We start from the raw sequence: 27,501 nt of genomic DNA, 5'->3' as shown, positions 1-27,501 counted from the left end.
CCCCCGGCTCATTGTGTTCGCCTCACGCCGGCCCAAGATGGCGGCGGCGCTGGAGGCCCTAGGCCTGTGACCACAAAGAGGGAGCCGGGGGCTGGACCGGAGCGCGGTGGCGGCGGCGGCAGCGGCCGAGGCCGAGGCCAGGCCCCCTCCCCTCAGCCTCCCGCCCCTCCCTCCCGCCCGCCCTCCTCCGCCCACCGGCGGCCCCGCCCCTCCCCCAACCGCCCGCCTAGCATGGTGCGGCGGCCGCGCGCGCGGACATGGGGGAGAAGCTGGAGCTGAGGCTCAAGTCGCCCGTGGGGGCCGAGCCCGCCGTCTACCCGTGGCCGCTACCGGTCTACGTGAGTGCCGCTCCCCCGCCGTCCCGGCCTCCCCTCCTCCGCCGCCCCCCGGGACGCCCCAGCCCCCGTAGCCGCGCGCGCCGGTCGCCCCTGCGGAACGGAGCTCCTGGACTGTCGCTGCCCGGGACCACCGTTGCTTCCCCGCCGAGGGTCCGGCGGCCGTTTCCCGCAGGGTGGGAGCCCCTCGTGCCCGGCGTGGGAGCAGGAGTCGGCGCCCCCCGAGCCCGGCCGCGCTGCCGTTACCCCCGCCGGGCTGTCCCGGGCGCGGAACGGGAGGGGTTTCTCGTGCCAGCCGCGTTTGACGGGAAGCCCGGCTCCCGGCTCGTTCCCGGCGCTGTCAGTGTGCTCCGCCGCCTTCTTTCGCTTTTTGAGGGCACCCTTTCCTGTCCCCGCTCCTCTTTTTACAATTAGGCGTTTGCCCCACTCTTTTTACTCGGGCACAGCGGGCCAGACCCTGAGAAGGTGGGAAATACGGTCCCCTCGAGTGCGCGGGAGCGGTCTGACCTTTGGAAATTGGGAATTTTTGCCCCCCCCCCTCGTCTTGACCGGGTGTGGGCTGCCTTGGCCCTGGGAAATTAGGAATCTGACCTTTTAATCGTAGTGGGTGGGACTGGCTTGACCCTTGGAAATTGGGAGTTCTTTCTGTCTCCCGATCATAAGTGGGCAGGACTGGGCTGACCCCGGGAGTTAGGTAATTTTGTCTCCTTCATCTTGGTGACCGTTGGAAAATGACAGGCTGGGTGGAATGTTACAGAGGCACCCCGCCCCCGGTGGCTCCAGAAACCCGCGTGCGGCTCCCGGGGTGCGCGTCCCGGCGTGGTCCCTGGGGATGCGGGGCGCGTGCGTCAGCTCTTGGGACCCTCTGGCCACGCTGCGGGCCGGCAGCGAGCGTTTTAGGCGAAAAGTGAAGCAGGCGTTGTCGGCCAGCGTGTCCGGGTCGCGTGTTTTAGGGGGCACGCCTGCGGAGCCCGCCCGGGCATCCCCGCGCGCGCTGGGACTCCCGCGCGCGCGCTCGACTTGTGTCAGTTTTTGGAAACGTGCTCGCCGGGGGCGGGGTCAGAACGCGGCAAGCGCTAGGGAACCCGGGCTGGCTCAGGGCCCTGGGTCCCTGCGAGCGGGAGGGAGAGGCAGCGCGGCTTCCAGCCTGGCCCCACGTCTCGTGCGCGCATGTCCTGCTCCTGGAGCTGGCGGTGTCGGGCCATGGGGCTCTGGCTTCTCCGGTTGGGCGGCTTCAGTTGTGCCCCTGAGCAGCCTGAGTGGGAATTCGGGCTGGGAGACGTCCTAGGACAGAAACTGAATGCAGAGGCAGCGCTTCTGTGACTCAACTGGTTTCCTCCCTCTAACGTTCAAACTCCAGAGCCCTTCCAGCCTCCACTTCTCTGTTGGGCTCTTATCGTTTTAGGTGGTAGAAGGCGTCTGACCTTAACATTATTATTGTTTTTATTATTATTATATTTTGAGATAGAGTCTTGCCTCTGTCACCAGGCTGGAGTGCAGTGGCGCAATCTTGGCTCACAGCAACCTCCACCTCCAGGGTTCAAGCAATTCTTCTGCCTCAGCCTCCTGAGTAGCTGGGACCACAGGCGCGCGCCACCACACCCAGCTAATTTTTTTGTATTTTTAGTAGGGATGGGGTTTCACCGTGTTGGCCAGGATGGTCTCGATCTCTTGACCTCGTGATCTGTCCGCCTCAGCCTCTTAAAGTGCTGAGATTACAGGGGTGAGCCACGGCGCCCGGCCCTTAACATTTTTTTTAAAAAAATATTAGACTAGAGTAGAACGAGGAATTCTACCTGTAAGTGGCTTGGAGATCCACTGAGGGGCTCACCACCTTCCGACCAGCCCCCTTACTTCGCTTCACATTTGTTTATTCAGACTGTCGCCCGGGCTGGAGCGCGGTGGCGCGATCTCGGCTGACTCTAACCTCCGCCTGCCGGTCTAAGCGATTCTCCTGCCTCACCCTCCATAGTAGCTAGGACTACAGACAAGTGCTTGGCTAATTTTTGTATTTTTTGTAGACCGGGTTTTACTATGTTGGCCAGGCTCGTCTCGAACTCCTGACCTCAAGTGATCCACACACCTCGGCCTCACATTTATAGGCGTGAGCCACCATGCCCGGCCTCACATTTATTTTTATTTATTTATTTTTCGAGTCAGGGTTTCACTCTTGTTGCCCAGGCTGGAGTGCAATGGCTCTCTCTCCATTCACTGCAACCTCCGCCTTCCGTGTTTAAGGGATTCTTCTGCTTCAGCCTCCTGAGTAGCTGGGATTATAACACTACCATGCCCGGCTAATTTTGTACTTTTAGTAGAGGCGGGATTTCTCCATATTAGGCTGGTCTCAAACTCCCAACCTCCGGTGATCTGCCTGCCTTGACCTCCCAAAGTGCTGAGATTATAGATGTGAACCACCACGTCTGGCCTAGGATTTATTTATTTATTTTATTTATAAAGATGGGGTTTCACCATGTTGGCCAGGCTGGTCTTGAACTCCTGACCTCAAGTGATCCACCCACCTCAGCCTCCCAAAGTGCTGGGATTACAGGCGTGAGCCACCACGCCCAGCCGCATTTATTTTTTTATCTTCCTCTTTTAGTTTACCTAGGGCGTTCATTGTTTGCAGGGTACAGTTCTACACGTTTGACAAATGCACCGGGTGGTGTCCTGACCGGCGCTGCCGTCCGGGTGGTGTCCTGACCGGCGCTGCCGTCCAGGTGCAGAGCCCCTGGCTTCCCTGTGCGCCCCTGTCCTCAGCCTGCCTGGGAGCTCTTGGCTGTTGCCTGTCTAGCCTTACCCATAGTTGTACCCTTCTCAGAAAGTTGGGTAAATGGAATCAACTGGACTTTGCCTTTTGGTCCTGGTGGATTTCAGGCGGCAAAATCCATGTTGCTGCAGTTTTCAAAAGTTACCCTGTTTTTTTTTGCTGACTGTAAATCCACTGGACAGTTGGAACACAGATTGTTTATCCGTTTGCCTACGGGTCACAGGGCTGTGGGCCGTTTCCAATTCTTGGTGATTAGGATAAAGCCTTGCTAAACTCCGCTGGCGGGATTTTCTGTGGAAGTCAGTGTTCGTGTGGCAAGGTTCTCAGGAGTGGACTGCCCGGTGTGTGCTAGGTGTCTGTTTAACATCTCTGCATCCTAACAGTTGCCATTTATCGGTGCCGAGAAACCCGCTGGACCCTGATGTTGCGGCTTGGGGGCGTGGTCTTGCCAGTTGCCTGTTGTCTTTTCCCTGATAGTAAGTGAACGTTCAAGTGAAGGCAGCACCGCCCCCCGCCCCAGCGTGACCCTGCCTGGCCAGCGCCCCATCGTAAATAGTAAGGGTGAGGGCTGGCGGAGCGGGCTTTCTAGTGGTGGGCGGGCCTGTGCTGCTGTGCCGCGTCTTTCCCTCGCCCTTGCTGGCCAGGCCCTGGCTTGGCAGGGTGTGCTGCCCTGGCGCCGTCTGCGTCCCGTTCCTGCTCTGGTTGGCCCGCTGCCGGGCCCAGCATGTTCATTCGCCCAAGTGCCAGAGGCAGCCTTCCGACAGCCTGCCGTGAGTGACACTTGTCATATTCTGCGTTCCTGTTTAAGAATTTTGCTTTCTTACAAGAAGTGAGGGGCAGTTCTGATTTTTTTGTTTTTTTGAGATGGAGTTTTGCTCTTGTTGCCAAGGCTGAAGTGCAGTGGTGCAATTTCAGCTCACCACAACCTCTGCCTCCTGGGTTCAAACAGTTTTCCTGCCTCAGCCTCCCTAGTAGCTGGGATTACAGGCATGTGCCACCACGCCTACCTAATTTTGTATTTTTAGTAGAGACAGGGTTTCTCCCTGTTGGTCAGGCTGATCTCAAACTCCCGACCTCAGGTGATCTGCCGCCTTGGCCTCCCAGACTGCTGGGATTACAGGCGTGAGCCACCTCGCCTGGCCCTCGGTTCTGATTTCACGTGAAGAAAGTGGACTGTTGGAGTGGTGTATATTCTCAGGGTCTGAGGACTGATGACCACACATTTGAAATGGCAGTGTATTTACTCATGATCCATGATTCATTCCAGCAGCACTTACTGAATGCTCAATGTGGTGGGGGCACAGAGGACAACGAGCCAATATTCCTTTCCCCCCAGTATTCTTAGTCTCAAGAAACCTGTCAAATAGACAGGTCGGCCGCAGGGGCTCACGCCTGTAGTCCCTACACTTTGGGAAGCCAAGGTGGGAAGGTTGCTTGAGCCCAGGAGTTTGGGAACCAGCCTGGGCAACATAAGGAGAACCCCCATCTAACTTCCAAACAGTGAAGTTAAGTAGATTATAAATAGGAGTTCAGCAGAGATACTGTACTGAGAAGGTCAGCTGAGGTCCCCAGGGAGGGGCTGCCACTTCTGCCCTGGGGAACCTGTGGGTGGCTGCTTGGAGGAGGGGCCATCCGGAGGAGGAAGCAGAAATAGCCATGACTGTCCACACTCGGAAATGAGCAATTTGGAAGGGGTTTGCCCTACTGGCAAACACAAAGGGGAGGAAGGGCGATTTTTGTTCTTATATGGCCTTGGAGTTCCTGGATAGCTGCTTTTCGCAGCTGGGCGTGGCATTTCTTTATTCTTTTTTTTTTTTTTTTTTTTTGAGTCTCACTTTGTTGCCAGGGTGGAGTGCGGTGGCGTGATCTTGGCTCACTGCAGCCTCCGCCTTCTGGGTTCAGGCGATTCTCCTGCCTCAGCCTCTCCAGTAGCTGGGATTATAGGCACGCACCACCATACCGGCTAATTTTTTGTGTTTTTAGTAGAGACAGAGTTTCACTATGTTGGCTAGGCTGGTCTTGAACTCCTGACCTCGTGGTCTGCCCGCCTTGGCCTCCCAAAGTGCTGGAATTACAGGCGTGAGCCACTGCACCCAGCCCGGCATGGCATTTCTAGGGCAGGATAGCCCTGCCCTTCTTCTGGTGGGCAGGACACAAGTGGCATTTTTGGTTGTTTGCATGGAAAGAACCTGCAAGGGCCTTGGAGCGGGACCTTCCCTTGGTGACTCACAGGCTGTGGGCGGGCAGGGGCGGCCCCCAGTGGCCAAGGGTCCTGACTTTCCGACTCCCATTAATGGGTGAGAGCATGCTCCGCCTGACAGCCTGGCCCCGAGCCCGCTGTGGGCGGCGGCGAGTAGGCAGCCCGCGGTGAGTAACAGCCAGGGGCGGGGTGAGTCGTTCCCGCCGTGACTCACAAGGTATTTTCTGCTGCTGACCTCTCAGCATGAGTGTCCTGAGTTCCTGAGTAATTCCAGCTCCGCCGGACGCAGATTAACCTTGGGCCAGCTTTGTGTGAGTAAAGGATTCAGTTTAAAAAGGAAAGAATATTAGAAAAAAACCCGGTGCTTGATTTTATGACAAATGCACACTGCTTTGTTCCTGGTGGCCTAAAAGAGGTTGCAGGGGGTGCTGGCTGGGGGTGTCCAGAAACTCTGCAGATGATACAGGGACGCTCTAGCCCAGCTTCTGGGGACTTTTTTTTTTTTTGAGGGGGGCAAAGTCTCGCTCTGTTTCCCAGGCTGGAGTGCAGTGGCCCAATCTTGGCTCACTGCAACCTCTGCCTCCCAGGTTCAGGCGATTCTCCTGCCTCAGCCTCCTGAGTAGCTGGGATTATAGGCGTGCACCACTTTTCATATTTTTGGTAAAGACATGGTCTCCTTATGTTTCCTAGGCTGGTCTCAAACTCCTGGGCTCAAGTGACCCTCTCACTTCAGCCTCCTAAAGTGCTGGGATTGTAGGGGTGAGTTACTGTGCCCATCTCTTTTTTCCCTTAAAAATCTGCTTGTAGGCCAGGCGCGGTGGCTCATGCCTGTAATCCCTGCACTTTGGGAGGTCGAGGAGGGTGGATCACCTGAGTTCGGGAGTTCAAGACCAGCCTGACCAACATGGTGAAACCTTGTCTCTACTAAAAATACAGAATTAGCTGGTGGGGGTGGTGGTGAATGCCTGTAATCCCAGCACTCAGGAGGCTAAGGCAGGAGAATCCCTTGAACCCGGGAGCCGGAGGTTGTGATGAGTCAAGATCGTGCCATTGCACTCTAGCCTGGGTGACAAGAGCGAAACTCCGTCTCAAAAAAAAAAAATCTGCTTGTAACCACTGCTCATGGGAGTGTATATTCCGAGTAACCTGAGTCTGTGCTACCAGGTTGCAGTCCTCAAACATGGCCCAAATAAATGCTCCACTCATACAGCACCGCTGCTTCAGTAGTGTGAATCTACAATTATCTCAAAAAGATGAATTTAAAAACACATGGCTGGCTGTCCAGGCGTGGTGGCTCACGCCTGTAATGCCAGCGCTTTGGGAGACCGAGGCGGGCGGATCACCTGAGGTCAGGAGTTCGAGACCACTCCTGGCCGATATGGTGAAACCCCGTCTTTACTAAAAATACAAAAAGTAAAAAAAACAATTAAAAAAAAATAGAAAACATAGCTGGACGTGGTGACGGGTGCCTATAATCCAACCTACTGGGGAGGCTGAGACAGGAGACTCGAACCTGGGAGGCGGAGGTTGCAGTGAGCTGAGATCAAGCCATTTGCGCTCCAGCCTGGGTGACAGACTCTGTCTCAAACAAACAAAATTAGATAAAGGCAGGAAGAATCTGTGTTACAGTAATGTTGGCTGTTGCTGGCTATACGTTGTTCTTGGTGTCACAGATTCCAGGAACAGGAAGATAGTGGTGGAGACCGGGAGGCAGGAACAGATAGGTGCCTTTCCGCTCTGACCCCGGTGTGCTGGGAGTGTGACTGCCGTCCCTGCTTGTTTCTCTGGGCCTGATAAATTTTGCATGCCTTACTGGGTGCAGACAGCTTGGAGCTATTTTCTCTTCCTGGGCTGTGGTGTATAGGAAAATCCCCAGTGCACTTCCTCCTGCTCCTCCAGCAGTCAACACAGAAGCGTTCTGTAACTCGCTATGTGGGGCTTTTCCTGCGTACCCAGGAATTCAGCAGTTCTGTTTCCAACTGCCTATCCCCGATTCAGCTCACTTCCAACACGTCTACCTGGAGACGGGCTCATATCCCACAGGCTGAGGGCTCAGTCCCCAAGACTCCCCGGCTTTCCATGCCAATTAGAGGTCCCAGGTTGTGGCCTGTGCTTCTGAGTGACTGGCTAAAAATCTGAGTTCCCATCACCCCTTCCTGGGTTTGGTTACATTGCCTCAGTAGCCGACAGAACTCAGGGAAACACTTAGGTCCTCTGGTTAATGCTAAAGGACCCCTAGGATGCCCATGAATACTGATAAGTAGACCCTCAGGGCAAGGTGTGGGGGAAGGGTGTGTCATTCTCCATAAGTCTCCTAGAACCTGTCCTTTTGGGTATTATTGATCTTAATATTATTTTTGCAATAGGATCTGTCGCCCAGGCTGGAGTGCGGTGGTGTGGTCTCTGCTCACTGCAACCTCCGCCTCCTGGGCTGAAGTGATTCTCCTGCTTCAGGCTCCTGAGTAGCTTGGATTACAGGCGTTAGCCACCACTCCTGGCTCAAATTTTGTATTTTTTTGTCAAAGTGGGGTCTGGGTGTGTTGTCCCAGGCTGGCGGTCACTTTGAGAACGCTTTTTCCTCCAGCTTTGGGCCTCAGCTTCAGGCAGTGTGGTAGGGCCTGAGGTGTGGCTGGGGCCCCAGTGGAGTCCTGTGGGGGAAAACTGCGAGAATGGTGTGGCCCTGGGTGGCCTTTTTCCTGGAGGATCCCGATGTTTGAGAGCTTTTCTGGTCCCTATTTGCACCGAGTCCCCGCTCTTCCTGCCTTGCAGGCAGCAAGGATGAAATCCTGGCCCTGGGAGGTTCAAGCAGCAGTTCTGGGGAGGAGGTGGCTCTGCCCCCAGAGGACACCTGGTGGCGTCAGGAGACCTTTGCGGTTGTCACCCCGGGGTGGGGGAAGCCCGGGGATGTTGCTCAGCACCCACAGCGCTCGGGACAGCCCCACCACCAAGGGCGGGCGCCAGATGGAGACACGAGAGCTGCGACTTCCGCCACCACGGGTGTCACTCGGAGTTTGTGTCGATGTCTCTGGGGTCAGCCCGCCTTTATTTCCTGGGTGCTTCTTGGGACCCTGCGTGTTCGGTAGGCTCTGGCCAAGATCCAGGCTTGCTACCTGCAGTCCCCGCCCACTGTGTCGCCCTGAGGAAAGGACCTGAGGCCAAGTTCACGTAAAGTTTATTTGCGCCACGTTCTAGGACTGCAGCTCTGGATACCCAAATTCAGGTTCCTGGATCGTACGCGCAGCAGCTGCCAGTGGGGGCTTTCCCGAGAAAAGAAGGGGCAGCTTCTGCATGGAAATGGCAGGAGTGATCGCCGGCGCCGTATCCTTCCTGGCATCTCACCCTCCAGGGACGTGAAGATAACAGACGGTCATGTTGTGCACATGGTGATAACCTTGTAGGTAATTCGTCAGCTGGCGTGGAAACTGCAGGGCAGGAAAGAAGCAACAGACCTCCGCGGGCCCGTGGCGGGGGCTCCTCTCCGGGCCTGTTGAGTTCTGCACATCACGCAGCTCCCCACTGCTCACAGCCACTTTTCTTTCTCAGTTTTATATTTTGGAGACAGAGTCTCAGTCTTTTTTGCCCAGGCTGGAGTGTAGTGGCGCAGTCCTGGCTCACTACAACCCCTGCCTTCCGGGTTCAGGACATTCTCCTGCCTCAGCCTCCCGAGTAGCTGGGATTACAGGTGCACCCGGCCTCTTTCTCAGTTGGTTGTGCTGACTGGCTGTGTTTGCATTCTGCCCTCAGCAGGAGAGACGGTTTGGCTCAGGGCTTAGAGGTGGCCTTGCTGGAGAGGGCCTGGGGGAGTGAAGGGGTGCAGGGCCCTGCTGCTCCCGTCAGGGGCACTGCAGTGGCTGGGCTTTCGTTTTTCCTTTTTTTTTTTTTTTCCCCTGAAATAACAGCCTTATTGCAACAATTCACATATCACAAAGTTCACCCGTTTTAAGTGTACGTTTCAGTGGTTTTTAGTATATTCACAGTTTGTGCAGTTATCACTACTGTCTAATTCCAGAACATTCTCATCACCCCTAAAGAAAGCGCTGCCCGCCTCAGCAGCCAGTCCCGATCTCCCCGTGTGCCCCTGGCGCGTTTGCCCTGTGAGGAGGCCCACGAGTCTGGGGCTTTCCTCCCTCCGCACTCCTTGGCCTCGGGCTATAGGGTCAGTGGCTTACGAGGGCATCCAGCCTCCCTCCTGTGACGCTTTGCTGCCAGAAAAAGAGGGTCCCGACGCAGACCCCAAGAGAGGCTAGAACTCGGGGTAAGCTGCAGATCACGGTGAGAGCAGCAGGTTTATAAGAAGCCACGAAGCTGCTCCCTGACAGAGCAGGGCTCCCTGACAGAGCAGGGCGTCCTCAGGGAGCAGGAGGAGGATGCCCGTTCTTCCTTAGCGTCTCTGTGTGTGAGAAACGGCCGGGACTGTGGTTCAACCTCGAACATGTCTGTACATGCTCACAAAAGGCCAGCGGGGTGGCGCATCCGACCCCCTCAGCCCAGCCTGCCTACCAGCCCTCAGTATAGTGGGCACACATTCCGAGGGCTGCCGCGGAGCGGTCTCCTAGAGCCGGAGATGCTCTGTGGTCGTCCTCAGTGGTTGGCTTAGAATACGACTCAAGCGTGACCCTTCCAGGTGCCTTGCGGGTGCCTAGCTACGTACTTTAAGATGGAGTCACTCTGGTCATGTTCTATTAAACCAGTGGCCTGGTGAGCAAAGCTTCCTCTCACAGCTTCGCAGTGGCCTGTGTGGGTGGCCTCGGCCCCTCCTGGGCACCTCCAGTGTCGAGTTGCTTTGCATGTTTACAGGGAGCTCCTGTGGTTGCTGGGTAGCTCAGGCAGGCTGTTTGTTTGTTTGAGACGAGCTTTCTGTCGCCCAGGATGGAGTATTGGAATGTGGTGGTGTGATTATAACTTACTGCAACCATGAACACCCTGGGTCACGCGATCCTCCCACCTCAGCGTGCGGCTGTGCCCAGCTGGCTGGGGCTGTTGCAGGTGGGCTAGTTATTATCAAGTCGTCTGAAGTCTTGTCAACCGTCCTTAGTCTTAGCTCTGTCGCCTGGAGCTCTCGGGTGGCACTGTTCTTCTGCCCAGAGTCTCCTTTTCACACCGCCCTCTATCCTGCAGACAGATGCTCAGCCAGGAAGCAGCACGCTCTGATGTCTGGGCCGAGCTCTGCTGTGAATCAGCTGCATGGACTTGGGCCAGGCCCCGTGCGGACTTTGGGTTTAGGGTCAAGTCTAAAAATGCTCTGTCAGGTCAATCACGGTGGCTCACACCAGCATTTTGGGAGTCCAAGGTGGGCGGATCACCTGAGGTCAGGAGTTCGAGACCAGCCTGACCAACATGGAGAAACCCCGTCTCTCCTAAAAATATGAAGTTAGGCGGGCATGGTGGCGCATGCCTGTAATCCTAGCTACTCAGTAGACTGAGGCAGGAGAATCACTTGAACTCAGGAGGCGGAGGTTGCGATGAGCCCAGATCACGCTATTGCACTCCAGCCTGGGCAACAAGAACGAAATCCTGTCTCAAAAAAAAAAAAAGGCTGGATGCAGTTGCTTACGCCTGTAATCCCAGCACTTTTGGAGGCCAAGGCAGGTGGATCACCTGAGGTCAGGAGTTTGAGACCATCCTGGTCAATGTCATGAAACCCTGTCTCCACTAAAAAAAAAAAAGAAAATGTAAAAATTAGTTGGGGGTGGTGGTGCATGCCTGTAATCCCAGCTACTCGGGGTCTAAGGCTGGAGAATTGCTCGAACCAGGGAGTTGAAGGTTGCTTTGAGCCAAGATTGCACCACTGCACTCCAATCTGATGACAGAGTGAGACTCCCTTTCAAAAAAAAAAAAACCGAGGAAACAACCCAGAAAAATTAACCAGGTGTGGTGGCGTGTGCTTGTAGTCCTAGCTACTCAGGAGGCTGAGGTAGGAGAATTGCTGGAACCTGGGAAGCGGAGGTTGCAGCGAGCCGAGATCCCGTGAGCACACTCCAGCCTGCGCGACAGAGCGAGACTCCATTTCCCGCCCCCCACCCAAAAAATGCTCTGTCAACTAAGAAGGTAGAATTAGGTCCTGTGAAGTAAGGCTGCAGAAACGCCCCATAGGCCACCTGTGTGATTTCACTATTTCTAGTAGCCACATATTTAAAAAGTTAGAGATAGGGTCTTGCTGTTCACCCACGCTGGGAGGCAGTGGTGCGATCACAGCTCACTGCAGGCTTGAATTCCTCGGCTCCAGATCCTCTCCCCCGAGCCTTCCAAATAGCTGACGATACAGGTGCATGCCACCATGCACAGCTAATTAAAAAAAAAAACATTTTGCGTTGGGTGTGGTGGCTCACGCCTGTAATCCTAGCACTTTGGGAGGCCGAGGGGAGTGGACTGCGTGAGCGCAGGAGTTTGAGACCAGTCTGGGCAACAATTTTTGTACTAAAATACAAAAATTGGCCAGGTGTGGAGGTGTGTGCAGTAGTCCAGCTACTTGGAAGGCTGAGACAGGAGAATTTTGCTTGAACCCAGGAGGCGGAAGTTGCAGTGAGCTGAGATCGCCGCACTGCACTCCAGCCTCGGGGACAGAGTGAGATGCCGTCTCCAAAAAAAAAAAAAAAAAAAAAATACAAAAGTGTTTTGAAGAGACGGAGATCTCAATATGTTGTTCAGGCTGGATTACAGGCGTGCGCCACTGTGTCTGGCCTCTTCTTTAATTTGTAAACGATTTTATGTTTTTAGAGTTGAGATCTTGCCGTGTTGCCCAGGTTGGAGTGCAGAGACGATGATGGTTCACTGCGGCCTTAAATTCCTGGGCTCCAGTGGTCCTCCTGCTTTAGCCTCCAAGGCTGTGGGACACCAGGTGTGGGCCACTGCATCAGGCCAAGGAGATACTTTTGGTAACCTATTTAACCAAGTATAACCAGAATATTATCATTTTATCACGTAATTAATAAATTGTTCCTGCCTGGTGCTATGGCTCACGCCTGTAATTCCAGCACTTTGGGAGGCCGAGGCAGGTGGATCACCTGAGGTCAGGAGTTCAAGACCATCCTGGCCAACATGGTGAAACCCCATCTCTACTAAAAATACAAAACTTAGCTGGGCGTGGTGGCTCACATGTACGCCTCTAATCCCAGCTGCTTGAGAGGCTGAGGCAAGATAATTGGTTGAACCTGGGAGGTGGAGGTTGCAGTGAGCAGAGATCACGTTAATGCATTCTAACCTGAGTGACAAGAGTGAAACATTCTCAAAAAAAAAAAAAAAAAGTTTTTCCCATGTGATTTGACTGCATGGGTGTGTGTGAGTGTGTGCTGGTCGTTTCCTGTATATTTTGCTCTCTAAGCAGCTCCATCCCACCAGCCACCTGTTGGGTGATCTGTACGCCTCTCTGTGGGGGTCTTCTTCGTGCAGACCCCCACGGAGTGCTGTGGGATACTGCAGGGTTCATCTGGAAGCGCTGGGTTCTGGAGCGAGACCCCTCTGGTCAGGGGCTGGGGGCGGGAGGGTCGCCAGGCCTGCTCCCTCCCGTTGGGGTCCTGCTTCTGCGAGACCTCTTTCCTCCTGCTCACAGTCAGGGCCCATGGCAGGGTTCCCATCTCCCTCCTCAAGCTGGAATTCCAGCCTGCTGCGGTCCCTGTGGTTCCTGTCTCTCCACAGCGTCTTCCCCGGTGATCATTTGACAGAGGGCCCTGCCTCCGCTGGTTTTGGGGTTTTCTTGTCACAGGGAGTCGCCGTCTCAGAGTGGTGGCCGCGGGAGCTGCAGGTCCAGCTGAGAGTGTTTTCGGCCGTGGTTTGCACGTCCTGAGGCTGCGCAGGTCGAAGGGGGCTGTGTGGGGGTCTGGCAGAGTTCCTCTTCCCAGGGTTCACAGCCAAGCACTTCTCACAGGTTCTGGGCTTTACTGGGGCAGAGAACGTTCCTGGGAGCTGATGACTCACGAGTGTGAGGGCTGGGAACACTGATTTGCTGGGGCGTCACCTGCCCTGGCTTGCTCTCCTTGGCAGTGTGACATTACTTTGGGGGCCACGTAAGTGTTCTAAAAATGAGTGCCCCGCAGAAGCAGTAGCAGGGAGAACTCTCTGCCTCTAGCTGCTGTGAGCCGGGCCCTCTGCCCCGTTGCCTGTTCCGCCGTGGTGCCTCGTTCCCTGTCATTCAGCAGGGGAAACTCCTTACCAGGCAGTGTGCCCTGAGTTTCTTCCCCCGTGCCCTCCTTCCTTGTGCTGCCTCCTGTCCAGAGCTACCTTGTGGTATGTGCTGCTGTGTAGACCAAGGGCTGGGGGCCGGGGCTTTGTCTGTGCAGACTTCACCAGGCTTTTTTTTTTTTTTTTTTTTTAAAAGACGGGTTTTTACCATGTTGGTTAGGCTGGTCTTGAACTCCCGACCTCAGGTGATCTGCCCGCCTTGGCCTCCAAAGTGCTTGGATTACAGGCGTGAGCCACCACGCCTGGCCTTCACCAGGCTTTTCCGAATCCCAAAGGCCTAGCGGTGACCTTTCCTCTCATAGTGGGTGGGGAGGACCCCTGACTGAGAGTGGATGTCTAGGAAAAGGAGTCTTGGCCCTGAGGCCTTTCCAGCATAGGCCTGTTCCTGCAGGGCCCAGGGGACAGGCAGAGCAGACCACAGAGCTTGGGTGTTCGTCCCAGGGCCCATGGCTAGAACAGAACAGTTGCCTCATAGCCCTGGTGTGTGGGGTGGGAGCCTCTGTGCAGAAGAGCCCGGCGCTGGCTTCCAGCTCTCTGTTGGAGGTCTTTTATTTATTTAGTTAGTTTTCTTTTTTATTTTGAGATGGGGTATTGCTCTGTTGCAATGGCTGTTCACAGGTTCGATCCCACTACTGATCGGCGCGGGAGTTTTGACCTGCTCCGTTTCCGACCTGGGTTGGGTCACCCCTCCTTAGGCAACCTGGTGGTCCCCGGCTCCCGGAAGGTCACCATATTGATGCCGAACTCAGTGCGGACACCCGATCGGCATAGCGCACTACAGCCCAGAACTCCTGGGCTGAAGCAAACCTCCAGCCTCAGCCTCCACAGTAGCTGGGGCTACAGGTACATGCCACCCCGCCTGGCCCAGCCTTGTTTTTTTTTTTGAGGTGAAGTTTCGCCCTTGTTGCTGAGGCTGGAGAGCAGTGGCGTAGTCTCGGCTCACTGACACTTCTACCTCCCTGGTATAAGCGATCCTCCTGCCTCATCCTCCCAAGTAGCTGGGGTTGCAGGCTTGTGCCACCACACTTGGCTACTTTCGTATTTTTAGTAGAGACACGGTTTCTCCATGTTGGTCAGGCTGGTCTCGAACTCCCGACCTCAGGATCCACCCACCTTAGCCTCCCAAAGTGCAGGGATTACAGGTGTGAGCCACCATGCCCGGCTCATGTTGGAGTTCTTTAGCCACCTGTCAGCAAGGGGCCGCGTTTTCACTTTGCCTGGGCCCTTGAGTTCCACTGCTTCCTCACCGCCCTCTCCTGCTCTGCTCTCTTCTCTGCCCTGCCCTGCCTCCTGCCTCCTCCCTTTTCTTTTTATATCTTTTGAGATGGGGTGTCACTCTGCCGCCCAGGTTGGAAGTGAAGTGGTGCGGTCTGGGCCCACTGCAAGCGCTGCTTCCTGGGTTCAGGAGATTCTCCTGCCTCACCCACCAAGTAGCTCGCATCACAGGTGTGTGCCACCACATCTAGCTAAATTCTTTTTTTTTTTTTAAGAGATGGAGGAGTTTTGCTCTTTTTTTTTTTTTTCTTTTTTGAGACAGAGTATTGCTCTATCACCAGGCGCCAGGCTGAGTGCAGTGGGGCGATCTCGGCTCACTGCAACCTCCACCTCCCGGGTTCAAGCAATTCTTCTGCCTCAGCCTCTCGAGTAGCTCGGACTACAGGCACGCGCCACCACGCCCAGCTAATTTTTGTATTTTTTAGTACAAAATAGAGATGGGGTTTCACCATGTTGGCCAGGATGGTCTCGATCTCTTGACCTCGTGATCCACCTGCCTCGGCCTCCCAAAATGCTGGAATTACAAGCATGAGCCCTTGTGCCCGGCTGGAGTTTTGCTCTTGTTGCCCAGGCTGGAGTGGAATGCCGTGATATTGGCTCACCTCCACCTCCACCTCTTGGATTCAAGTGATTCCCCTGCCTCAGCCTCCCAAGTAGCTGCGATTACAGGCGTGCACCACCATGCCTGGCTAATTTTGAATTTTTAGTAGAGACGGGATTTCTCTATGTTGGTCGGGCTGGTCTTGAACTCCTGAACTCAGGTGATCCACCTGCCTCAGCCTCCCAAAATGTTGGGATTATAGACGTGAGCCACTGTGCCTGGCCTGTGTGTGTGTGTGTGTGTGTGTGTGTGTGTGTGTGTGTGTGTGTGTTTTGTAGGGATGGGGTTTCGCCATGTCTTTTTTTTTTTGAGACGGAGTTTCGCTCTTGTTATCCAGGCTGGAGTGCAATGGCACGATCTCAGCTCACTGCAACCTCCGCCTCCTGGGTTCAGGCAATTCTCCTGCCTCAGCCTCCGGAGTAGCTGGGATTACAGGCACGAGCCACCATGCCCAGCTAATTTTTTGTATTTTTAGTAGAGACGGGGCTTCACCGTGTTGACCAGGATGGTCTCGATCTCTTGACCTCGTGATCCACCCACCTCGGCCTCCCAAAGTGCTGGGATTACAGGCGTGAGCCACCGCGCCCGGCCCTCGCCATGTCTTTGACAGGCCAAGGTGGACAGCTCGCTTGAGGCCAGGAGTTCGAGACCAGCCTGGCCAACGTGGTGAAACCTTGTCTCTACGAAAAAAAAAAGAAAGAAAGAAAAACCAAAGAACACTTCACTTTGAAATGTTTTCTCTGAGACAGTTTCGCTCTTGTTGCCCAGGCAGCTGTAGTGCAATGGCACGATCTTGGCTCACCTCAGCCTATACCTCCTGGGTTCAAGCGATTCTCCTGCCTCATCCTCCTGAGTAGCTGGGATGACAGGCATGCCCCACTATGGCCAGCTAATTTTGTATTTTTATTAGAGACAGGGTTTCTTCATGTTGGTCTTGCTGGTCTCGAGCCTCCGACCTCAGGTAATCCGCCCTCCTTGGCTTCCCAGCGTGCTGAGATTACAGGCATGAGCCACTGTGCCCGGCCTGAAATGGTTTTAGACTTAAAAAAATGTTGCAAAACACCACACAGAGAGTTTTCACGTAGCCCACTTCACTTCCTCACAGTGCCCTGATTCGAACCAGGAGGCGTCCCCAACCCATCACTGCCATGAGCCCTCGCCTCTCCTGTCTCCCCCATCTTGGCTGGTCCCTTCCTGCATAAGGAAAGCCGGGGGTCTCCCATGGTCTGGACTTTGGAGGAGAGCCAACCGGGGGCTCTGTGTGGCGCCCCTCAGTCGGGCTGGGCTGGTCTTCTCTGTGTTATGCTGAGGTTCTGCATCCTGGCAGGAGCCCCACAGACGGGACTGGGCCTTGGGAGGCTCGTGGCATATGCGTGTCTCACTGTGGTGACGCTGGCCTTGCGTTTTGTCAGGTGGCGTCCACAGGTGCCCCGTTGGTTGGCTTTCTGCCCTGGGAGAGGCACGCTGAGGCTGCGAGGCTGCCTGGGCCGCCTCTGACGGTTCGCCGTGGACTGCAGCATCCTGCGGGTCGTGCCTGCAGCTGTGATTACTATAGTGGTTGCCTAATGGTGATTTTTTTAAAAAGTGTTTATTTTTATGAAAAAGACATGTGCTCTTGCTGTTTCTTAGGCCGGTCCCGTGGAATCAGGCCCCATGGAGGCTCCATCACCTGCAGTCACGTACCGGGCCTTTGCAGAAGCAGGATTCCCAGCCAGGCTGGAGCTCCCAGGCTGGAGCGGTTCCTGGTGGGCCTGTGGAGCGTGTCCTCAGGGGCTCGGGGTGTGTGGAGGAATCATCTGACCTCCAGGGAGAAAAGGGGGAGATACGTGGAGTGGAGCTTGGGGCGGCCCTTTGCTTAAGGGTGGGAGCTACAGACTCCACCCCAGGCCTCTCCCTGTTCGCTGCCCGTGAGGACATGGCGTGCCAGGAATAGGTCCCTGGCAAGGTCCGTGTTCCCTGTGTGGTCCAGGGTCTGGGAGTGTCTCTGGTGGTCCTGGCTGGGCAGTGGGCTTCTCTGGTGGCCCCGGCTGGGTGGTGGGTTTGAGAGCTACCCCAGTTGGGGAATGAGACGGGAAGTTGGCGGCGGCGCTGGTCTGGCAAGAAGCGGTGGGGTCAGGGGGGTAAAGGATGGCTCTGCGTCCCTGACCTTTCTCTCTCTTTCAGGACAAACATCACGATGCTGCTCATGAAATCATCGAGACCATCCGGTGAGTGCAGGCCTGAGGGCCCGTCAGGGGGTGTCTTCAGTTCTGTGGACACTCATGCTCTGCAGACTCTGGGGCGGCTCCCGAGGCGTAGCCTCCTGGAGGTGTTGCAAAGCAGAGTGGGGTGACCCACTGACCGGTAGAGCTGCTTCTCCCAGCTCCCTTCCTGGCCAGTGGGTGTAGAAGTCCTGAGTTGGGGTGTCCAGCGGGGCCTCCAGGGGCATTGCTCTGCCTTCTGCCTCTTTGTTAGTTTCTGCCCTATGGGTTTTGGGCTGAGCTTCACTCTCACGCACCCTCAATGGCCTCCCATGTCTGTGTCCCATGCGTGCAGAGAGGCGCATTCCAGGGGCGACTTGGATGGGCAGGAGGAGGAGGCCGCCTCGTCCTTGTGAGCTCCCAGCCTGGGTTCCAGAGTCTGTGGCGACAGCACAGGGAGGCCTTCCAGGGTGCCGCTCTGCTGCCCACTGGGAAGCTGCCCATGGTGGCCTGCATTCGGTGTGTCTCAGGTGCTCAGGGCAGAACCCTCATTGTGTCCACCTGTGGGGAAGCCACATGTGTCCGTGGGGCCCTGGCATCTCGCTGGGCTGCTCCTTAGCATGCTCTGCTGTGAGACCACTGCCCGTGCACACGCCCAGCATCTGCCCAGGCCTGCGAGTGCCACAAGGGCCATGCCGAGCTCCTCTTGGCCTGTGGCTCTGTGCCAGGCCCCTGGCTCCCAAGACCCTGTGGTTCACTGTTGGGGCAGGACGGCATCCCCTGGCCAAGTTGTTGGAAGATTAAGTGAAACCATGTTTGTAGGTCTGCCAGAGTGGGCCTCACCCAGGGTCCATGCTTAGAATGTGGGATCTGCTTTTATTTAATGTCATCATCTGTGGACCAGGCAGTGGAGTAGGGCCCCTTTGTTCTTTGTAAAAGAAGCCTGGTGTTATGGTTGGAGGGAGGGCTCTGCATCAGGCGGCTGGGCCCCAGCCCAGCCTCAGCCCAGCTGTAGTGTGCTCCTGGGAGCCGACTGCCTCGCTGTGCCTGGCTTTCTGCTGTCTGCATTCAGGGGCCGAGATTCTGTGGGCTGAGTGCTGTCCTGTGTGTTTTCCGTGCCTGCCCACGCCGGGCTGCTCAGATCTCTGTCCTGGTTCCTTTGGTGCATTGCAGTGACTCATTTTAGAGTGAAGCAGCTTTTCCTTCCTGGGAGGTACTGCACGAGGTTGTTAGGTGCCTCCGTGCAGTTTCCTCACGTTTCTAAGGGATTGTGAGGTGTGTTTGTAAGGGATGTTGGTCTGCCGTTTCTTTTCTTGTCTTGACTTTCTTTCCAGTCCTTTGTGTGTCTACGGTTTTAGTGTCAGGGTGACGCTGGCTGCATGAAACTCTGAAGAAGTTTCTGTAGGTTTAGTGTTGCATCTTGTCAGTGTTTGAGAGAATTCACCAGTGAAGCCATCGGGGCCTGGAGCCATCTTTGTGGGAAGTAAAATCTTTCACAGGTGGAGAGCTTTTGGAGATGTCGTTTCTTTTTGTGTCAGTTTTGGTTTGGTAATTTGTGTTCTTCAGCTCTTGGGATGCCTTTTTCAGCTCTTGGGATGTGTTCATCTCATTGAGGCTGTTGGATTTATTGGCATACCCTCCCCTCCCCCCACTTCCTCCTCCCTCCTTTTTTGAGAGAGTCTTGCTCTGTTGCCTATGCTGGAGTACAACAGCGCGATCTCAGCTCATTGCAACCTCCACCTTTCAGGTTCAAGCGCTTCTTCTGCCTCAGCCTTCCGAGTAGCTGGGACTACAGGCGTGTGCCACCATGCCTGGCTAATTTTTGTGTTTTGTTGGCCAGGCCTACCTTGAACTCCTGACTGCAAGTGATCAGCCCATCTCGGCCTTTCAAAGTGCTGGTGCTACAGGCCTGGCCCCATTTTCTTAGTATCACTGATTTTCCTCTTACTGCCTGTAAGTTCTGTAGGGACAGCGCCCCTTTCATGATCGTTTTCAGTATCGTGTCAGGATCCAGCTGAGGTCCAAGCGTTGTGATGGGCTGGTATGTTTCCATCTCTTAGTCTGTAGCCCCCTCTGGCTCTTTTTTCCTGGCAGTGTTTGTTGATGAAGCTCTGCCTATTTTGGGATTAGTTAATTCTTCAAATTATGGTTGTCTTCAGCTTTTTGTCAGTCAGTTGCTTTTCAAACTCTGATGTGGCCAGTGGCTTCCTAGACCAGTGCTGTAGCGTGTGAGTTCACTTAGCTCCCCAGAGCTACCCGTATGTGACCTTGACGCCATGTAAAATCTGTGTGACTCATTAACAGCTTCATGGTAAACATCGTAGCCTTTGTTTTGAAGTCACGCCTCCTTTCCCTCTCCACTTTGAGTGGAGTGGTGGGGATGTTTATTTTCTGTTCGAGAGGACGCAGTGCTTAAGAGCACATGTGGGCTGGGCGCGGTGACTCACTCTTGTAATCCCAGCACTTTGGGAGGCCATGGCGGGCAGATCATGAGGTAGGGAGTTCGAGACCAGCCTGGCCAACACAGTGAAACCCTGTCTCTACTAAAAAATACAAAAATTAGCTGGGTGTGGTGGCATGCGCCTGTAGTCCCAGCTACTCGGGAGGCTGAGGCAGGAGAATCACTTGAACCCAAGGAGGTGGAGGTTTAAGTGAGCTGAGATCGCAACACTGCACTCCAGTGGGGCAACAGAGTGAGACTGTCTCAAACAAGCAAACCCCTCATGATTGTTTCTGCTGCTGTATTTCAGATGGGTCTGTGAAAAAATCCCGGATCTCAAGCTCGCTGTGGAGCATTACGTTTTAATTGACTATGATTGTTTCTGCTGCTGTATTTCAGATGGGTCTGTGAAGAAATCCCGGATCTCAAGCTCGCTATGGAGAATTACGTTTTAATTGACTATGACACCAAAAGGTAAGCAGAGTCCTGCCCGGCTGCTCCTCTCCCGGGATGGGCTTGGCTGCTGGGGAGGCAGGGCGACACAGCCTATAATTAGCTCTTCTTAGTTGCTGCAAGCTGATCTGAAATTTCCTTTTAGAGTTGGCTGTGGCCACCATCAAGTTATTTTGGTAGGAAATGTTTATCAACTCTTGGCAAAGGCTGTCAGAGCCAGGACAGAATTGGAAACTCCGGTTGTGGAAAGTGGAATTGGCATGTGTGGAGTCAGCCCGCGTTACTAATCGCTCTTTTTATAGCTGGGGGCTGCCGGCCAGAAGTCCGCGTTCCTGCCTGGGGCCGTGCCGCTGGCCAGGCCTGGGCGGCCTTAGGCTCCTTGGCGGCTCCGTTTGGATCTCAGTTGGGTTGGTCCGTCCCTGTCTCCAGCCCTGTGGCCGCCTTAGCAGGCGTTAGCGGTGCTCCCTGGCGGCTCCTGGGTCTTTGAGGAGGGTCTTGTGGGTGGAGAGGGGCAGGGCTGTCTCTGGAATGCTGGCTGGGAAGCGCTTTGTTTTTCTTTGAGTAGGAAGACATTCCAGGCTTGAGCCTTTTTCAGCTCTTGGGAGGTCTGAAATCAACAGCGTTGTCCTCCCTCGAGAGCTCTGCTCTCCTGAGCTTAAGTGAGCTGCTCTCCACGCTCCACCGAGAGTCAGGCCCAGGGCCCTTGACGCCCTCATGGGCTGAGCACGCTCTGCCTGCTCTCTGGCCTCACGAGCGTGTGGGAGGGACTCCTTTGTCTGCTGTCAGGGTCTCAGCCTCAGTAAACCTGGAGATCCTGTGCCTCTCCCTCGAGCCCTGCCTGTTCCCTGCTCAGCACCCTGCTGCCCCACAAGCGGAGAAGCGCGTTGTGCTCACTTGGGGCTCAGCTGCTGGCACAGGTCCTCCGTACCGACCTGCTGCTGTGGACGTTACGCCACTTGCCTGCACGTCAGGACCTCCCGTGACCCCTCATCAGGCGTGGTGGTGTGCTGGGCCCTTCCTGGTGTAGTATAAGATGTGAGGCAGCATGCAGATGAACAGCCACGCGGCAGGGTGCACACAGGGGGTCTGCAGGGCCACACAGGACTGTCTCCGTGGAGGCGGGATGCACCAGCCCGGAAGTGCTCCGCATCCTATCCTGGGTTTCACGCGAGCTTCTCTGAGGCCTGGTTGATGACTGCCTCCATCTCCAGTTCCCTCTCTAAGCTTCTTACCGCAGCTTGGGCTTTACCCCACCCAGGGGCCCTCACAAGTTGCCTCCTTAGAACAGAAGATGCTCCTGTCACCTAGAAGTTCCCAGGAATCAGGAGCTGTGTCAGGAACTGGAGACCCCTCGGGTGGGTAGTGTCCGGGCTGACCCCTTTGGTAGTAACCCAGGGGCAGTGGTGCCATGCCTCACTTGTGCGTGGCCAGCCTGTGCCTTGGCTCTGAGCAGTGAGTGTGTCAGATGCTGTGCTCACGGTGCTCCGGCACGTGGGTGTGTGGTGTCCTTCCCCTTCGCAAGGCTAAAAAGACATCAGGGACAAGCTGGGCAGTGGGCGGTCCTCATTCTCTCTCCATGCCCCTGAGATGCTGGCAGGGGCAACTGGGGGACCGAACCATTAGGGCGTCAGGCCAAGGGCAGCCACGGTTCCTCCTGCCAGGACGTGTCTCTTCCAGGGAGTGCCCAGAGGTGTTTTGGGAGGGGTCTGGTTGTCGGCTGAAGGTGAGTGTGGAAGTTAGCGGCCAGCACTTCTCATGGGGCCGTGGGGAAGGCGGGAGGCAGTGGGCCGGCTCTGCCACTCTGTCTTTCTCCTTCCCGTGGCGAGAGGCAGGCCCCGGCCAGATGCTGCTCACAGACCCAGGCCCGCGCCGCCTGCTGGCCCATCACTCTGCCTGGGCTGCCTCCGCCCTGTGTCCTTCACGCTCCGCATGTGGCTATGCTCCCCGGGGCTGTCTCAGGGTCTTATTCTTGGCATTTGCTCTCCTTAAGTTCTCTTGCTTTATCCTCTGAGCTGCTGGTTAAAGAAAGCATGAACTCAGCCTGTGGTGCTTGGGTTTTCCTGTGAGGAAGACAGTGTGTGAACCTCGGACACATGCAGTGCCCAGGTTACTTCAGGGCGGCCAGGGTGGGGCAGGAAGAGCATGGCGCTGGGGCTGGGGCGGGAGGAGGTGGAGGAAAGAGCCCCCAGCCCCCCGCTCTCCCACAGCTGCAGATCCCCGGGCGCTGGGGACGTGGACGTGGGGGTCAGGTCGTTCTCTGGGAGGACCATCCTGGACACTGCAGGGTGCCAAGCAGTCCCTGCCCCCATCTGTTGCTTGCCTCGCCACATTCCTGGGGTCCCTGGTGAGAGCCACCGTGTTTGACAGTGTTCCCGGGACAGGCCACCCTCCTCCTCCTATCTCTCGATCTGCTCTGGCGCCTTGCGAGGAGGTGGAACGGACGCTGTTGCCCGTGTTTTGCTGATGGGCCTGACAGCCTGGGAAGATAAGCAAGTAACCAGGTCCAGACTGGACAGACTGGGCTGGGCGCGGGCCTGCCCCCGACCCGGAAGCCCCCCGAGCCCAGGCCTGGCTGGGCAGTGTGGGCCACGTTTCCTGTGGCTCACGTGCCGCACGGACAGTGGGTACTTCCTGCTGCCGGGTGGTCTCTGCCCTGGAGGGCTGTTGGGCACATGCACTTAGGTAGTGAAGGCTGGCTCTGCGGTCCAGGGCTCGGGGCAGAGCTGCTGCCGGTGGGGGCGGGAGTTGAGTCTCACTGTGGTCCCTGCCGTGCCGTGTCTGACGTGACCCACTGCTGATGCATGAAAGAGGGGTTTTCAGAGGGACATACGTCATGGGGCTTCAGAGGGACATACGCACAGAGCAGTGTGGGCGGGGTGGGGGGGGCATTGACCTTTCTGTAGTGCTCCCTCCTCCTGCACCTGCCCAGGCAGACGCCTGCTTGTCCCCAGGACTGCGGCTGTTTCTCTGCCTCTAGTGCGGGTGGCTCTCTCCAGCCAGGGGAAGGAAGACCCTGTAAGGCCAGACCCAGGGGTTCCCACTCTCGGGGGCTGGCCTTGGGCCCCCTCGAGCCCTCTTCCTCTCCTCACGCCTCCAGCTCACCTGGACCTGGGCTTTGCGCGGGCACCTGGGCGGGTGCAGCTGCCTCGGGGTCCAGTGTTCCTTCCACCGGACTCTGAGGGTCCCCTTGCCTGTGCCCAGACCTGAGGTCCCCTGCATTGGGCCAGAAAGCCAGGCTTCTGCTGGAGGAGTCTGGGCCAGCTGGCTGTTGGGTGGGGACCACACCTCGGAGCCTGCCCTGTCCGTGTGCCATCCTCTCTGTGCATGCACCTGGTTCTGGCCCGTATGACCAGGCCCTTCCCTTGCCTTTTTCAGCTTCGAGAGCATGCAGAGGCTCTGTGACAAGTATAACCGTGCCATCGACAGCATCCACCAGCTGGTAAGTGGCTCGCCCTGCCCCGGGGGGGTCAGCAGTGCCTCCTGCTCCCAGACCCCTCTGGACCCCTGATGTCATCACCTAGGGGCACAGGGCTCCCCCTTAGAGCCCTCTGGCATTGGAACGTGCAGCGTGGGGGCCTATGGGCTGTGGGTGAGTGGGGGTGCTGCTGAGGCCGGGCTGCGTGCTTGTGGGCGGGGCCAGCTGCGTGCTGTAGCCATGTGCCATCCAGAGCCGTCTATGGTTTGTGTGCTGAGGCAGGGCCCCGAGGCTGTGATGTCCCCACACGCCTCTGTACCCCTGGGCGGTCCCCGAGGGCCCCAGCAGAGGCAGGGTTCCTATCCTCCCTGGGCTGTGTGAATGCGGCCTTCCCCTAGGACCTCCCCCCACCACGCTGCCTGCCTTCCTCAGATTGGATGAGGCCTGGGCTGCACCCTGGGGCTCCCCGGTCCTGCCATGTCTTGTGAAGCTTTCCTCACAAAGGACGGGGGACACAGCCAGCTGGGGTGTATCAGGGAGTGTGCTGCTTCTCATGTTCTAGAAAGCGCTGTGATCCCTGGTGTGTGAGGGCAGGAAGCTCTTGAAGGTCTCGCCGTGGAGGGAGGCCCTGGGGAGACAGCGTGGCTTCACTGGGCCCTCATGAGTGGGGCTGGCGAGGCTGCTTCCACTGGGAAAGGGCCCGGGGATTGGGCGGGGGTGCTGGGCTGGCCTTTGGCCAGGCGGTTCATGTGGCATGGCCGGCCACCTTGCATCCGCAGTGGAAGGGCACCACGCAGCCCATGAAGCTGAACACGCGGCCGTCTACCGGGCTTCTGCGCCACATCCTGCAGCAGGTCTACAACCACTCGGTGACCGACCCCGAGAAGCTCAACAACTACGAACCCTTCTCCCCCGAGGTGTACGGGGAGACCTCCTTCGACCTGGTGGCCCAGATGATCGACGAGATCAAGATGACTGACGATGACCTGTTTGTGGACCTGGGGAGCGGTGAGTGTCGCCCGCCACGCGCTCAGCCCGCATGCTCTGTGCCTGCTTGGAAAAGAGTTGAACGGGGTCTGGCGATGCTGGCGTAGACGGCGCTTCCTTCCCCACCCCTCTGCCCCGCTTTGGGTCCATTACTTTCCCTGGCTGGAGCCCGGGGCTCCACCCAGAGGGGAGAAATCGCAGGAACCCAGCGGTTCCCAGACTGTCTTCCTCCTTCCGGGTGTCTGGAGACTGCTTTTCCCTGCTCCCCGCCAGCAGGGGAGCAAGACCTGTGCACACTTTGCGCTCACTCCCAGGAGCTGTGCTCTTCAGCTTGGGCCCCAGCACGGTCCCCCACCCACGCCTGTAGCCTGCAGCTGGCAGCAGCCTCTCCCTGGGCACGTCTGCTCCCTCCACAGCAACTGGAAAGGTCCCGTGTAGAGGAATACCCCAGGTCCCTGGGGCTCCTGGAGGGCCTTGTGCCCTCCCTGCATCCCCAGCCTCCCTCGGTACCCCTGCGTCTGGGCCATGTCCTGCCCCTCCCAGGTTGGAGCTCAGGGTGGTCTCGGCAAGTCCCCACAGACCACCTCCCAGCTACTGGCGTTGTTTCAGCCTCTCCCTGCGCTCAGACTCTGACGGGCTCTGCTTGTGAGGTGTTGTCCCCTCGCGCAGCACAGCAGGGCTCCTTGAGGCAGGGCCCCAGGTGTGGGTTCATGGCTCTGTCTTCAGCACCCGTGTGGCCTGAATGAGGCACAGGTGTGCGGTCAGCACGTGAACAGCCACGTTAGCCTGATAAATTTATTTTTCTTTCTTTTTTTTTTTTTTTTGAGACGGAGTCTCACTTTGTCACCCAGGCTGGAGTGCAATGGCTCAATCTCGGCTGACTGCAACCTCCGTCTCCTGAGTTCAAGCGATTCTCCTGCCTCAGCCTCCCGAGTAGCGCGCACCACCACGCCTGGCTAATCTTTTTTTTCAGTAGAGTTGGGGGTTTCACTGTGTTAGCCAGGATGGTCTCGATCTCCTGACCTTGTGATCTGCCCACCTCAGCCTCCCAAAGTGCTGGGATTACAGGCGTGAGCCACCATGCCTGGCTAGCCTGATTAATTTCTGATAGGACCACCCTATCCAGGCCGCAGGGCTGACTGGGTCACCAGCTGTCAAGGGTCAGACGGGGGAGGCCCCTTCTCCGCAGTGTCTAGGCTGTCTCGGCCCCTTGAACCTCAGTGGATATGTAAACCTGTGCCTGTAGGTGTGTGAGCCCCGCTTCCAACAGTCCTGGCTCTTATATAGGGTAGGGGGCCCCTGAGGGCTGGGACCAAGAGGACTTTGTATAGACTGGGCGTGGTGGCTCACGCCTGTAATCTTAGCACTTAGGAGGCTGAGATGGAAGGATTGCTTGAGGCCAGGAGCTCAAGACCCGCCTGGTCAGCATAGCAGGACTCCCATCTCTGTCTGTCTGTCTATCTGACAGTCTTGTTCTGTCACCAGGCTGGAATGCAGTGGCCTGATCTTGGCTCACTGCAACCTCCGACTCTCTGGTTCAAGCGATTCTCCTGCCTCAGCCTCCCGAGTAGCTGGGACTACAGGTGCGCCACCATGTCTGGCTAATTTTGTATTTTTAGTAGAGAAGGGGTTTCACCATGTTGGCCAGGATGGTCTCGATCTTTTGACCACATGATCTGTCCGTCTTGGCCTCCCAAAGTGCTGGGATTATAGGTGTGAGCCACTGCGCCCTGTCTTTTTTTTTTTTTTTTTTTGAGACGGAGTTTCGCTCTTGTTACCCAGGCTGGAGTGCAATGGCGCGATCTCGGCTCACCGCAACCTCCGCCTCCTGGGTTCAGGCAATTCTCCTGCCTCAGCCTCCCGAGTAGCTGGGATTACAGGCACGCGCCACCATGCCCAGCCAATTTTTTGTATTTTTAGTAGAGACGGGGTTTCACCATGTTGACCAGGATGGTCTCAATCTCTTGACCTCGTGATCCACCCACCTCAGCCTCCCAAAGTGCTGGGATTACAGGCTTGAGCCACCGCGCCCGGCCCTTTTTTATTTTCAAGTTTAAAAAAATGCAATAAAAATAATGCGTATCTGTTGGGTGCAGTGGCTCACGCCTGTAATTCTGGCACTTTGGAAGCCTGAGGCGGGTGACCTCCTCACCTGGGGTCAGGAGTTTGAGACCAGCCTGGTCAATATGGTGAACTGTAGTCTCTACTAAAAATAAAAAAATTAGCTGGATGTGGTGACGGGTGCATGTAATACCAGCTACGGGGAGGCTGAGGCAGGAGAATCGCTTGAACCTGGGAGGTAGAGGTTGCAGTGAGCTGAGATCGTGCCAGGTGGCTCCCGCGTATAATTCCAGTGCTTTGGGAGGCCGAGGTGGGAGGGCTGCTTGAGTCTAGTTCAGACCCAGTCTGGGTAACATAACATAGTGAGACAGCATCTCTACTACAAAGAACAAAAAATTAGCTGGGTGTGGTGGCGCCGGCCTGTGGTCGCAGCTGTTTGGGAGCTGAGGTGGGAGGATTGCTTGAGCCCAAGAGGTAGAGACTGCAGTGAGCCAGGATCACACCACTGCAGTTCAGCCTGGGCAACAGAACCAGACCCTGTGTGAAAAAAAAAACAAAAAAAAATTAAAAAGCCTCCTACGTTTTAGACATGACGTCCTAGTACTCGTT

The 27,501-nt window shown here is 56.3% G+C and overlaps 1 protein-coding gene across 3 annotated transcripts in view; it reads left to right on the top strand.

Moving 5' to 3' along the window:
- Positions 1–256: 256 nt before the first annotated feature.
- Positions 257–27,501, top strand: part of DOT1L (DOT1 like histone lysine methyltransferase) — a 63,506-nt gene continuing 36,261 nt past the window's right edge. The window contains exons 1-6 of one of the 3 annotated variants that reach the window (XM_064371225.1): positions 265–338; positions 16,986–17,135; positions 17,520–17,563; positions 20,376–20,450; positions 23,805–23,868; positions 24,624–24,852. In XM_064371225.1, coding sequence (XP_064227295.1) covers positions 17,010–17,135; positions 17,520–17,563; positions 20,376–20,450; positions 23,805–23,868; positions 24,624–24,852 — 538 coding nt within the window. In that variant the 5' untranslated portion in view covers positions 265–338; positions 16,986–17,009. Of the gene's footprint in view, positions 339–16,761; positions 17,136–17,519; positions 17,564–20,375; positions 20,451–23,804; positions 23,869–24,623; positions 24,853–27,501 lie in introns of those variants that run through there. The other 2 variants (XM_064371226.1, XM_012435832.3) reach the window with 2 other exon arrangements.

The sequence above is a fragment of the Aotus nancymaae genome, unplaced genomic scaffold (assembly GCF_030222135.1).
Source record: "Aotus nancymaae isolate 86718 unplaced genomic scaffold, 86718_ANA_hifiasm-v0.15.2.pri h1tg000124l, whole genome shotgun sequence".
In the NCBI taxonomy this organism is placed as follows: domain Eukaryota; kingdom Metazoa; phylum Chordata; class Mammalia; order Primates; family Aotidae; genus Aotus; species Aotus nancymaae.
The sequence above is the reverse complement of the archived record's forward strand: the minus strand, read 5'-3'. Positions and strand labels throughout refer to the sequence as shown.